General features: G+C 35.1%; 1 protein-coding gene across 1 annotated transcript in view; it reads left to right on the top strand.

The window, feature by feature from the left end:
• The first annotated feature begins 360 nt into the window (after window positions 1-360).
• The window catches only part of Epm2a (EPM2A, laforin glucan phosphatase), a 60,030-nt gene continuing 48,748 nt past the window's right edge, over window positions 361-11,642 (top strand). Inside the window, exons 1-2 of the mRNA XM_004628554.3 lie at window positions 361-409; window positions 1,389-1,563. Coding sequence (XP_004628611.2) covers window positions 361-409; window positions 1,389-1,563 — 224 coding nt within the window. The remainder of the gene's footprint in view (window positions 410-1,388; window positions 1,564-11,642) is intronic.

Below are 11,642 nucleotides of genomic sequence, written 5' to 3'. Positions count from 1 at the left end.
AGACCAGTAATTATTTATTGAGAGAGTCATCCTATGCCTTCTAGTGGATAGAAGGAAGTCTTGGACTCTTCTTAGATTTTTTTACAAGCAACTTTAGATTAAATATTTTTGGAACACAGAGCAAATAGCAAGTGAGTTGAATTTTTGTGTTTATAAGAAATGCAATTTATTTTGTTTTCATATTTTCATTTTGATATAGTACAGGTAATATAAAGAATGGCCTGAGATGACAGAATCATTTACTTAAGAAAGTTTAGTAAAAATAAGCAAGGCTCTCAGTGTCATAGAACATTTGGACTGCTGTAACAAAATATCGTAGTTTAAGTGGCTTAAAAGAACAGACATTCACTTCTTATTACCATGGAGGTGGAAAAGTCCAAGCTCGCGTCAGCAGCAGGTGCGGTAGCTGGTGAGGGCACTCCCTTCCGGGCTTGTAGATGACATGTGCTTCTGCATCCTCACGTGGTAGAAGGGATGGAGGCATGTCTCTTGGGGCTCTTTTATAAGGACACTGACACTATGAAACTCTGCCCCTCTGATTTAATGATCTAATCATTTCTCAAAGACTGCATTTCCTAATACCAATATCTTGTGGGTTCTGGTGCCAGTGTAAGAGTTTGGGAAACATACAAATATCAGGACCATTGCAACTAATGTAATTGCTATTCAGCTGAATTGTGAAGCAGGGCAAGTTATGTTTTCAAAGAAGGAAGGAGGAGAGGGAAGGAGGGAGGGTAAATGGGAAGGAGGGGAGCAGATAGTATGTTTTTGGATGTGTGATGTAGGCATAGAGGGACATGAAATTATGAGCTGTCTGACAGGTTGAGAACTAAGGCTACTACTTGCTCTGCATTTAATAGTCAGAAAGCTAGTTAATTTCTGAGAATTAGTTTCCTTACCTACAAGCAATAACCCTCCCCCATTTTACTTACAAATTAGATGTGTACATTTATCTTATTATTTATTGATGTATTTATATCAATACATTCATTATTGAAGCTGATGCTAAGATACTGATTTTTTGTTACAAATTTGCATACCAGAATGATAAAATTATGGCGTACAGTGGCATTAATGTAATGCCACTTTAAAACCCCTTTGCAGCCGGTAATTGGGCAGAAAATGATTTATACAGGGCTCTTAGGGCAATAAGAAATACTATTAAGTTCTGAAAGAATTATTAAACTTTAAAAAAATCCTTATATACTTTAAAGGATTCTACAGATGCCTGCTGTTCTCTTGCTGTAGTTTTGTTCTTACGAAAATATGTAGGTTAAGGAGCTTTATGTTAATTTTTACCATATAATTAACTTTGTATCAGCCAGTTTGAACTTGTTTAAGCAAAACGCTGATTTAATTGATCTGTTTGTCATTTCTTCTCGTTCTAGGCAATGGGCCTCACCACGATCGTTGCTGTACTTATAATGAAAACAACTTGGTGGATGGTGTTTACTGTGTGCCAATTGGACACTGGATTGAGACCACCGGAGAGACCAATGAGATGAAGCACACAACGGCTTTCTATCTTAACATAGCAGGCCACCAAGCCATGCATTATTCAAGGTAAAAATAGTGCCATGCTTATTCATATACCAGTAGGACAGTAAGTAGCATTAGGACAATGGCTATATTTCTTCTGTTGAAAACTGCAGTGTCTCTCTTTGGAGGGGTCGGGAGTCCTGCAGTGCTTTCAGGAGGTGGATTATAGTGAATGAGTGTGTGAGCCCTGCTGGTCTCGATGGGATTCGTTTTTATACAATTCTTTTTTTTTTTTTTTTAAATTTATTTATGTGTGTGGCCAGCTCAGCCCACCAGGGGGCAGGGCTGGCTGGCATGTGGTGCTGGGGGATTGAACTGCGGTCCCTGAGCTTTAGCTAAGCTTGTTCTAAGTAGATGCTTTAGACCACTGAGCCATCTCACCAGCCCACAATTCTTTAATTAGATATGCTGTATCAACATATTTGACAGGATTGGATGCACAGTAGACAACCAATTTTTGCCCTGTTGTAATGGATTAAAAATAAGAACCGCACTACAGTATTCTAGATCAGTATTTCTGTTCTTTATGCTATTGATCAATAGTGAAGCAAAACTTGCTGTCTCCTTGTATAGTCTTGCTCAGAAAACTGTGAAAAACAAGAAATGAAATGAGTTGTGATTATTTATTATTAATAACTTTGTAAATTTGTTGATTTGATTACTATAGTGGCAATATATACCATAATAAAAATTCAAAAACTGCAGAGAATGCTAAATACCAGAAATGTTATTATTACTTACCTTCTTAAAAATTCTAATCCATCAAAATTGTGATCGATAAATTTTTGAAAATGCCTGTAATTTCCTATTTTGTAAGAGTGGAGAGCTTTCCGTCTAGATTTTCTTCTGTATTTATGTCTGCAGCTAACTTATTTAAAATCACTTTTGTATTTTAAGGGTTTACAAAATTTTCATTTTGTTTACTAAATATCTTTCATGCTTTGAAACCAATCTCTAGCATTGAAAAATGCCATGTAAGTTTTCTTATAGAACATTCCAGGCCTAAGCTGTAGACAGGAAGGTGCACCCTCATGTCCTTAAAAAGGCATTGATTTAGATGAGAGCTATAATGAACACAGAGCATGAGAAGGAAAAGTGTACCCTCATCACTGTCTTAGGGAGTCACTGTTTTTTTGACATACTTTCCTTGCAAATTCATGTTTGATGCTTATCTGGCTGACAGATTGGATGCACAGGAGGAAGAAAAGACTTAAATGTGATTTATGGTTTTGTGGTTGAGCAATGGAGTAAATAGTATTGCTGCTTATTGGGATAGGGACAAATGCAAGACAAGCAATGTGGAATACGGAGTGGGGAGAAATCCTATTTTGGTCTTATATTAGAAGTTCTCTTAGAAACAGGAATGAGATCAATTTTATGCCAGTGATTTGGGGGAGAAGTTGAAAATGGAGTTAGAAAACTGGGAGTTCTCAAAACATAGATGATATTCCAAGTGATGAGCCTATGTACAATCATTTAGTGAGGAGTGAAGCATAGAAGAGACATAAAGCAGCAAAATTTTTAGCCATTGGGTCCACATAATTTGGACATCAAAGAAAAGCAAAGTATTCAGGGAAATGAAGCATAGGGAGAACATGCATGGACAGCCTAGATTTTTTTTCTAGTTAAAGTGAAATTTATTTTTATTTTTTAAATTTTTTTTTTGAGAAACAAATAGCATTGAGCCAGTTTCAAAACTGATTAGTAGGACAGTTTCAATAATTAAAGCATTGCATACTCTTGTCTTCATAGTGGTTATTCATAGTACAAGATGCAGACATGATATCCTGTCCAAACACTATTAGTACAAATCTTTCTTCTCATTGAATTAAGAGAAAGTAGCTGTATATCTATCCTAACTATTTGTATATATAGATACAAAATGGTCCTTCACTTGTATCCCCTTTTTGGTTAGTTTTGTCAGAGATGGGTATTTCATTGCCATTTAAGTATTGTAGGTGCGTGAATTCAGCAAAATATTCCAATATAGTCCAGTAGTCCATAACAGTAGTAGGTTATCCATAGGACTGGCAATGTCAGAAGTTGTTGACTTGAGCCTTTTACAGCTCAGCATATTAATATGGCGTTAGTTTTTATACCTTTTTCTTATACTTTTCTGCTGGATGGTTAAGACCAAGATAAAGCAAGTCCTATATAACAATGTAACTTTTGTGTCTGACATGTCAGTCAAATCCCCTCAGGATTTATCCTGAAACCCTGTACCGCAGTTTGTAGATGCTTTGTCAGTGTTAGCCATGTGGATGAGTCACGGCCATTGCTTGGCCAATGTGCTCTCTGTGAAAGCCTGAGAGAATGTTTTCTCTCCATGTGACTCTCCTTAGGCACACTCTATATCATCGATAACATTGCTCTGTGGCCCCATAATCTTGATCAGAAAATTTGGGACACAACTGAGTTACATGATGTTACAGTACACACCTACAATATTTAAATGACAATGGAATACCCATCTCTGACAAAGCTAAACAAAAAAGGGGATACAAATGAAGGACCATTTTATATTTGTATTTACCAAATAGTTAGGATAGGTATACAGTTACTTTTTCTTAATGAGAAGAAATATTTTACTAATAGTGTTTAGACAGGATATCATGTCTGCATCTTGTACTATGAATAACCATTATGAAGACAATAATAATCAAGGTATTAATTATTGTAACTGTCCTACTAACCTGTTTGAAACTGTCTCATTGCTATTTGTTTCTCAATAAAATTAATAAAAAATAAAGAAGAGACTACAAAATAGAATTAAAAGTAAAACAGAAAATTACAAATCTTACAGAATTTCACCAAACAAAATAATATGAATTTCACAGAATTTGTTGTATTGCATAATGATTCCTTCAAATTAGTTATTCATCTTACCAGATATTAGCATGCAAAATTGGAGTAACAAGAAAAAAGAAAGTTTTACATATATATGTATGTATACATATATATGTTTACATACATATACATGTATAAGAAATTAAGAAGAGAAAAAGGGCAAATAATTGAAAAAAGCGAGACAAAATGAAATAAACACAGCTGCTCCTTTCTACAGACCAGCAGAAATGCACAGTACAGTTGGACAAAACATCCTGCCTACATACATGGATATATATCTTTCTCTCACTCTCTCTCCTGTCCTTATCAACTCAAAAATTCCTTCATTTTGAACAGATTCATTCTGTTTTCATAGTACCTACTGTAACCTTCAGATTTTATTTTCTCTTTTCAGGTTCTCACACTAAGGAGACAATATGATATTTGCACACACGGGTTTGATTTATTTCACCTAAGAGTATGTTCTCTAGTCACATCCACTTAGCAGCAAAAGCTTCAAATTCATCCTTTTTATAGCTGAATAATATTCCATTATATAAAAATACCACATCTTCTTTATCCATTCCTCAGTTGATGGTGTTGCTTCCATGATTTAGCTATGACAAATTGTGCTGCTATAAACATGGGTGTGCAATAGTTGAGTTGAATGGGACCTTCAATCCTAGTTTTTTAGATATCTGTATTTAAAGAATATATTTCTTCAGCTTCTCATCCAATCAGTATATATCAAAATGGCATGGGAGATGAGAAGGAATTGCAGTTCAGGTAGTCAACTGTGCAAGAAAGTTGCATTTCTTTAATTTCTGTAATGCAGCTAGGTTTTATGTCCAAGTCTATATTCTACAGAATTCTCAGAAAATACAATCTGTTATTATCTATAATAACATGTAAAATATATTTATAATATGTAGTGCATTATAGATATTATAAGTGTAAAATCAGCTCTCCATTTACATGAGATTTTTTTTTTTTTTTTTTTTTTGAACCGGGGATTGAACTCAGGCCCTTGCACTTGCCAGGGAAGCGCTTATTCCACTGAGCCATCTCCCCAGCCCTTACATGAGATTTGTAACTGTGGATTTGACCACCTGTGGATAAAAAAATATGCCCATACTGAACATGATTTTTCTTTGCCATCATTTTTTTAGACAATACACTGTAACAATTAGTTTCATAGCATTAATATTGTATTAGGCGTTATAAGTGATCTAGAAATGATTCAGAGCATACTGGAAGATATATATAAGTTATAGGAAAATATTACACAATTTTATACAAAGCACTTGAAAATCTGTTGATTTTGGCATGTTCTGGGGATCACTGAGCAAATTCCACATAGGTACTGTAATGTAATATACCTAAATGTATTTTATATATAGATATTCATAATATACATGTGCACCTATATACATATATGAATGGGATAAGATCTGATACCATCAGTTTTAGAATTTACAATTGCTCTGTTGTTCCTCTCTCTGTCTATCTGTGATGAAACACTACTTTAAAATGTGCAAAATTATTGTTTTAGTGTTTAAAATGATTTTGATCTTTGAAAATTATTGTTTACCTTTTCTTTATGAGCCAAATAGGGATATAAAGTATAAGCATGCTTTACCATATATTTTCTAAATTGTAACATTTAAGAGTCTAAAATGTAATATTCATTAAGCCTAATTTATGTCTCTTAAAATGTGTTCAATTGGCAATAGACCTTTTCAAGAAACAAAAATTACAATCCTTTACCACTAATGTCTTATTAAGTTACTCGTGTCTTTAAGGCAAATTCATTTATTGCATGAAAAAGCTCTATTGAAAAGGGGGGTGCAGTTGGTATTATGTGAACATGAAAAATTACATTACTCTTTAAATCTCCAAATCTGAACATTGAAAGGTAGCAGAATATTCTGTTCTAAATGACATTCCCTAAAAGATGTCCTATATGCTAGTGTGCCTGGTCCAGCTCAATCTTACACCTGTTGTCCAAAATAAGTATTAAAAAATCCTCCTTTTACTCACAAAACATTTTGACTGCCCTAATATCACTCTCTCATGCCTCTGAGAATTGCACTTGATATTCTCCTTACCTTGACCTCTCTTTCCTAAATGTCCACCTGGAAAAAATCCATATTGCTGCCCAATGTTCCATGTCTCCATAAAGACTTCTTTGCACTAAGGACTTCTGTCCCTCATTACACTGTATATAAGATAAGCCTTGGGGGTGGGGAGATGGCTCAGTGGAATAAGTGCTTCCCTGGCAAGCACAGGGGCCTGAGTTCAATCCCCAGTTCTGCAAAAAAAAAAAAAAGCCTTTATTACATCAATTACTTCCATCAATTATACCGTTTATATGCTTGTCTTCCACTACAGCCTGAGTTCCTAGAAAACAACTGACCAGTATTCAATATGGACTACGTAGAGTAATCCATATAATTCTCAATGAATGAATAAATATACCATATACTCTATTATATAAAATGTCATTATTATATGTGTGTATTATGGAAAGTGTTAAAGTTGTGAAGAACTCTGACAATTTAAATCCAATATGATTTATTACAACCATAAAAGATTGATGACATAATTCCTTTTCTATCTTCACAGTAAATGATTATAGTTTGTACCACATAAACTCTTAAATGAGTTTTAACACCTCTATTTTGATGTAAGCTGAGGCATACAACCTAGCATATACATAACTATTTGGGCAATAAGAATAAATTCTTACAATACAATTAGATGAACATGGCAAGCAAATATCAATTGTTTTAACTTACTAATGAAATATATGAATGTTGTTCAACTCTTTTCCTTTACAATGAATGCTTATTTTTATGCACTGTCCAAATTCAAGTGAGAGTCCATGTAGCTGTACTTTTTAAAGAGAGTTAAACTCAAATGGCAGAATTACTTTAAAATATTCTTATTAATTTCAAACTGTCTTTATTGAACTAATTACAGTTGTCCTCAAATATTTATGTACATAAGTACCTCATGGTGTGTTGAAAACATTCTCAAGATTTGATGAGAAAGGCAAATCCATTGTTTTTAATTAGCCCACTCAATTCATTTCCATGAAGTTTCAACAGTTAGCTATGAGAAACACTAGAGTTATAGGGTTCCTTAAAAGCAAAGCCATTGGATCAGGTTCACAGTAAAGAACTGTTATTTTTTACCAAGTTCCCTATTATTTCCACAAAATGAGGGGAAATTAATTACTCTTAGGGCAAGTAAGGAACTTGTTTGGGTTCAAGCCTCAGATCTCTCATTACTCCTTGTTAAGTTTGGCACAGCCCTGTGATGCTTCCAGAAATTTCATTTCTTAACTGTCAGAGTGAGCTGGTTGAACTAGATGACACCGAAAACAGCTTTGGAAATGATCGCAGGTTAATGCTAACAAGTGGAAGCTTACGTGACACCCTGCCAACATGTTATGCTGCACGAGCCTAAGGACGATTGTGCCGTACATCGACTTCATTGGTTTCAGATCTGGGGAGCAAATGCTTGCATCCAGTGCTGCCTCTAGATGGTAGTTCCTTCATTTTTTATAGCCCAGGATTCAGTCCAACTCTACACAAGCTGCAATTGGAGAAATACATATATTTTATAGCTGGTATATGTAATTTTTAGTAATTAGGTATATTCTTTTTTTTTTTTTTTTTTGGAAGTACTGGGACTTGAGTCATGGCCTTCACAGTGAGCTATGTTACCAGCCCTTTTTAAATTAAAAAAATTTTTTTTTGCTTTTTGTTTTTAAAATTTGAGACAAGGTCTTCCTAAGTGCCCAAGCTGCCAAGGCAAAGACTGAATTTGCAGTCTTCCGGCTCAGGCTTCAGAGTGCTGGAAGTGCAGGTGTGTGCCACCATTCCTGGATTCTCACAGAATGATAGATTTTATGTTACTCAGATTTATAACCAAATTTTGACAAAAACTTGCCATTTGGAATAAATAGAAAATAGCCACAAAATTCTGTGTGCAATTGGACTTAATCATATGGTCCTAATTCTTTTGTTAAGAAACACATTATTGGCCAAAGAAAAAAAAATAATCTCTAGTGCTATTATTATTGTAAAATAATGGTTCTAATTGTCTATACCAGTAAGAAAGGAAAACAGATGCTAGCCTTCCTTGTTGAGTTCTAATAGGGCAGTAATATTTGTTAAGTATCAAGTGTTAAGTGGGAGTGTAAGATCCTTCTGTTCCTTTTCCCTGTTTAAACAGTGCTATCAACGGACTAAAGCACCTGCTTAGGCAGAGCGCAGAGGCCGGTTTGATCCCAGGCGTGCTGTGCTGGACCCACCCCTGGGGCGCGCTGAGACAGTGATTGAGACTGGGCCTGGCGGCGTGCACCTATAATCCCAGCGCTTGGGAAGCTGAAAACAGGAGAATCACTACAAGTCTCATCTACGTAGTGAGATCAGACCCTGATCTAGACCCTGTACTAGAAAAAAAAAAAAGAAAGAAAGAAAGAAATGCTATCTATATTTTATTCCACCAAATTAATGGATTTTTTTCTTTTTATGGTTTAAAATGTTACTAAATATTTAAATCTTTTAAGTACAATATATTTCATATAATTATATGTAATTAGATTGGAATGATTTATTTTCAATATCATGTCAGAGGAAAAATGTTATTGATAGGAATTAGCATACTGGTGGCAATATGGCTTAATGCAAACACACTCCCTTATTTCTTTTGTGTTAATAGTCATTTAAAAACTCTACTGAAGTGTGTGAAGGAATCAGTTTTGCTGACAGTGCTGTTTGGGAACCAGTACAATTATAAAGAAAGCAGCTGGATTCTGTGCTGCCTTGTATATTATCAACAGCATTGTTATTTAAATTATGATTTTATATCATCTTGAAATGCCTTGATCACTGTTGAATATAAGGGAGATTGCGAGAGCTTGGTTGTCAGATCTTAGATTCTGTCTACAGTAGTGATAACAAGAAAGAGGCTATTTTACCATACAGATTAAGGAAATTAGGTTCAAAGCCATTATGTGGGTAAAATATGACAGCCTTACTATAGAATTTGAATTTTGTTCCAAAAGGGAATAGCGAGAGGAGGATACATAGAGGAAAGTTTTTTTTTTTTAAATAAATAAGAGCTATTGCAAAATATTTTCATGTTAAGGGAAATCATCATTTAGAATAGGAAAAAATTAATGATTAAGAGAAAGGAGAAATGTTGTGCAAAAAGTTTGATATAGCAATAATGAATGGGAGTCAAGAAGCATAAACAGTTGCTCCATGGGGTTCCAGGAAGGCAGAGAATTGGGGCGTGGAGGCAGTGGGCAGATGCAGGGGAACATCTGAAGTGCAACTTGTGGTTGCTTTCACCTTCTCAATGTAAGGGAAGTGAAGGTCTTCTGATGCAGATGAGAAGATTTAGGTTTGAATGAGATAAATAGAATGAGTGGCTGATGGAATATAGGTATATTGACTCAGACATTTTACTTTTTACAAGACTAATGATTCCAATATTACAATGTCTATGATGACTGAAGAAGAGGTATTCTCTTGCATTAAATGTGTAAAGAAGATGCAAAATTTTCAACAAGCTCAAAGACAGTTTCGTAGAGTTTTCTGTGTGACTGTGATAAGATCATTAAGAAATCTAATCAACATACTGAATCGGAGCCTTGGTAGGTTGGGAATTATATACCCTCTGTTTCAGATCTTGCATTAAATGATAACGATTGTGGAAAGGTCTACTTCAAAGAGCCCAACGAGTCTGCTTATGTTAGAGTCAGTGAACACATTGGTGAATATCTCTGTCTTGTTTTCAGAGAGTCATTCTATTTAGGTCACTTTGCTAGTCATTGATTATAATCATTCAAGTTGCCTAAGATGACTGGTTTCCTGATCAGAGCCTCCTCTCTGATTGAACAGGATGGAATGGTTGTCAAAGTCACCAAGGACGGAAGGATCAAACTTGCAAGAGTGGTCAAAGAGCTAGTGTTGCTTCTTGGGGGCATACTTGGTTGCTTGACATTTCTTTATCACAAAGACCTAGTATGACTTTGCTGTTCGTAGTCTGTGGTTTTGAAAATCAAGATCTTTATTTTTGCATCATGATGGTATAAAGTGACTTCATCATCCTTTTTCAAAAGTTCTTTTAGTTTTACTGTTAGAATGTTATATAGTTTCTTATTCTTTATGAATGAATGAATAGTAATGAAAATATTAACTTAATTAACTAATGTATATAAACATGACTAAAAATATCAGTTGAATCAGTACACAGATAGACATACATTTTTTGCACACACATACTGATAACATCTGTGTAGTGAGAGCCTTCTTCTCTACCTATAGGCCACATGGTATGTGACGGGGTCCTGGGGCAGGATCCCAGGTCCCACATTAATGAAAACAGGGATTAGACTAGATGCCATGCAAGGACTGTATCTAACATGACTATAGAAGTGCTTCACAAATCTCCATTACTTCTGGCTCAGAAAGTGATCTTGCACATCCCCTTGTCAAGTTGGGGATGAACAAAGTGCAAACGGAAGGTACCGAGGAGCAGCGCTGGCATCAGCATGGCCGTTAGGAGCAGAGCTGCTGCTCCTGGATTCTCTTTTTCCTTCACAAATTGGGGCCTACCTTTTCTTCCACCTGATTATTCTGCTATCAATTTATGGTCAGAATGCATCTCTGTGCAAGTGATTAATGAAAAAAATCCTGCTGACTTCCACAGCCCAAATTTTAAAGCTAGTGCAGATAAGTCTAGATAAGTTGAGTTAATTATAGGAAAGACCTGGAAACTTCAGCTTTCTTCTTGCAACTTCCTGCCATTTTTCCAGAGGTTCTGTTGACTCAGTCATGTGTCTTGTAGTTTAACTTAGTTGGTTGCTCTTCTTGGACCACTGATTTAATTGGTTTTCTTATTTCTCTTTTTCCTAGATTGCAGGTCCTGTCCAACACTCCTTTCTTTCATAATATTCCTCTGGCCTGGTTTAGTTTTCTGAGATAATAATATAATAATAATTTCTTATTTAATTGACACCATTTCATTGCTATACTTCTGCTTGGATATGTTAGTTACACCGCCTGCCAATAATATGCATATTGATATCAGAGGAATTTATTTTATGAGAGATTCTTTTTTTTTCAAAATTTTATTGATAAACAGATAGCAATGAGACAGTTGCAAATCAAATCGGAAGTACAGTTTCAACAAATAACACTGCATATATTCTTCTTAGTGGTTAATTGCTGTACAAGATGCGGACTTGAGATCCTATT

The sequence above is a fragment of the Octodon degus genome, unplaced genomic scaffold, assembly GCF_000260255.1.
Source record: "Octodon degus isolate 3935 unplaced genomic scaffold, OctDeg1.0 scaffold00024, whole genome shotgun sequence".
NCBI classification, from domain to species: domain Eukaryota; kingdom Metazoa; phylum Chordata; class Mammalia; order Rodentia; family Octodontidae; genus Octodon; species Octodon degus.
The sequence above is the reverse complement of the archived record's forward strand: the minus strand, read 5'-3'. Positions and strand labels throughout refer to the sequence as shown.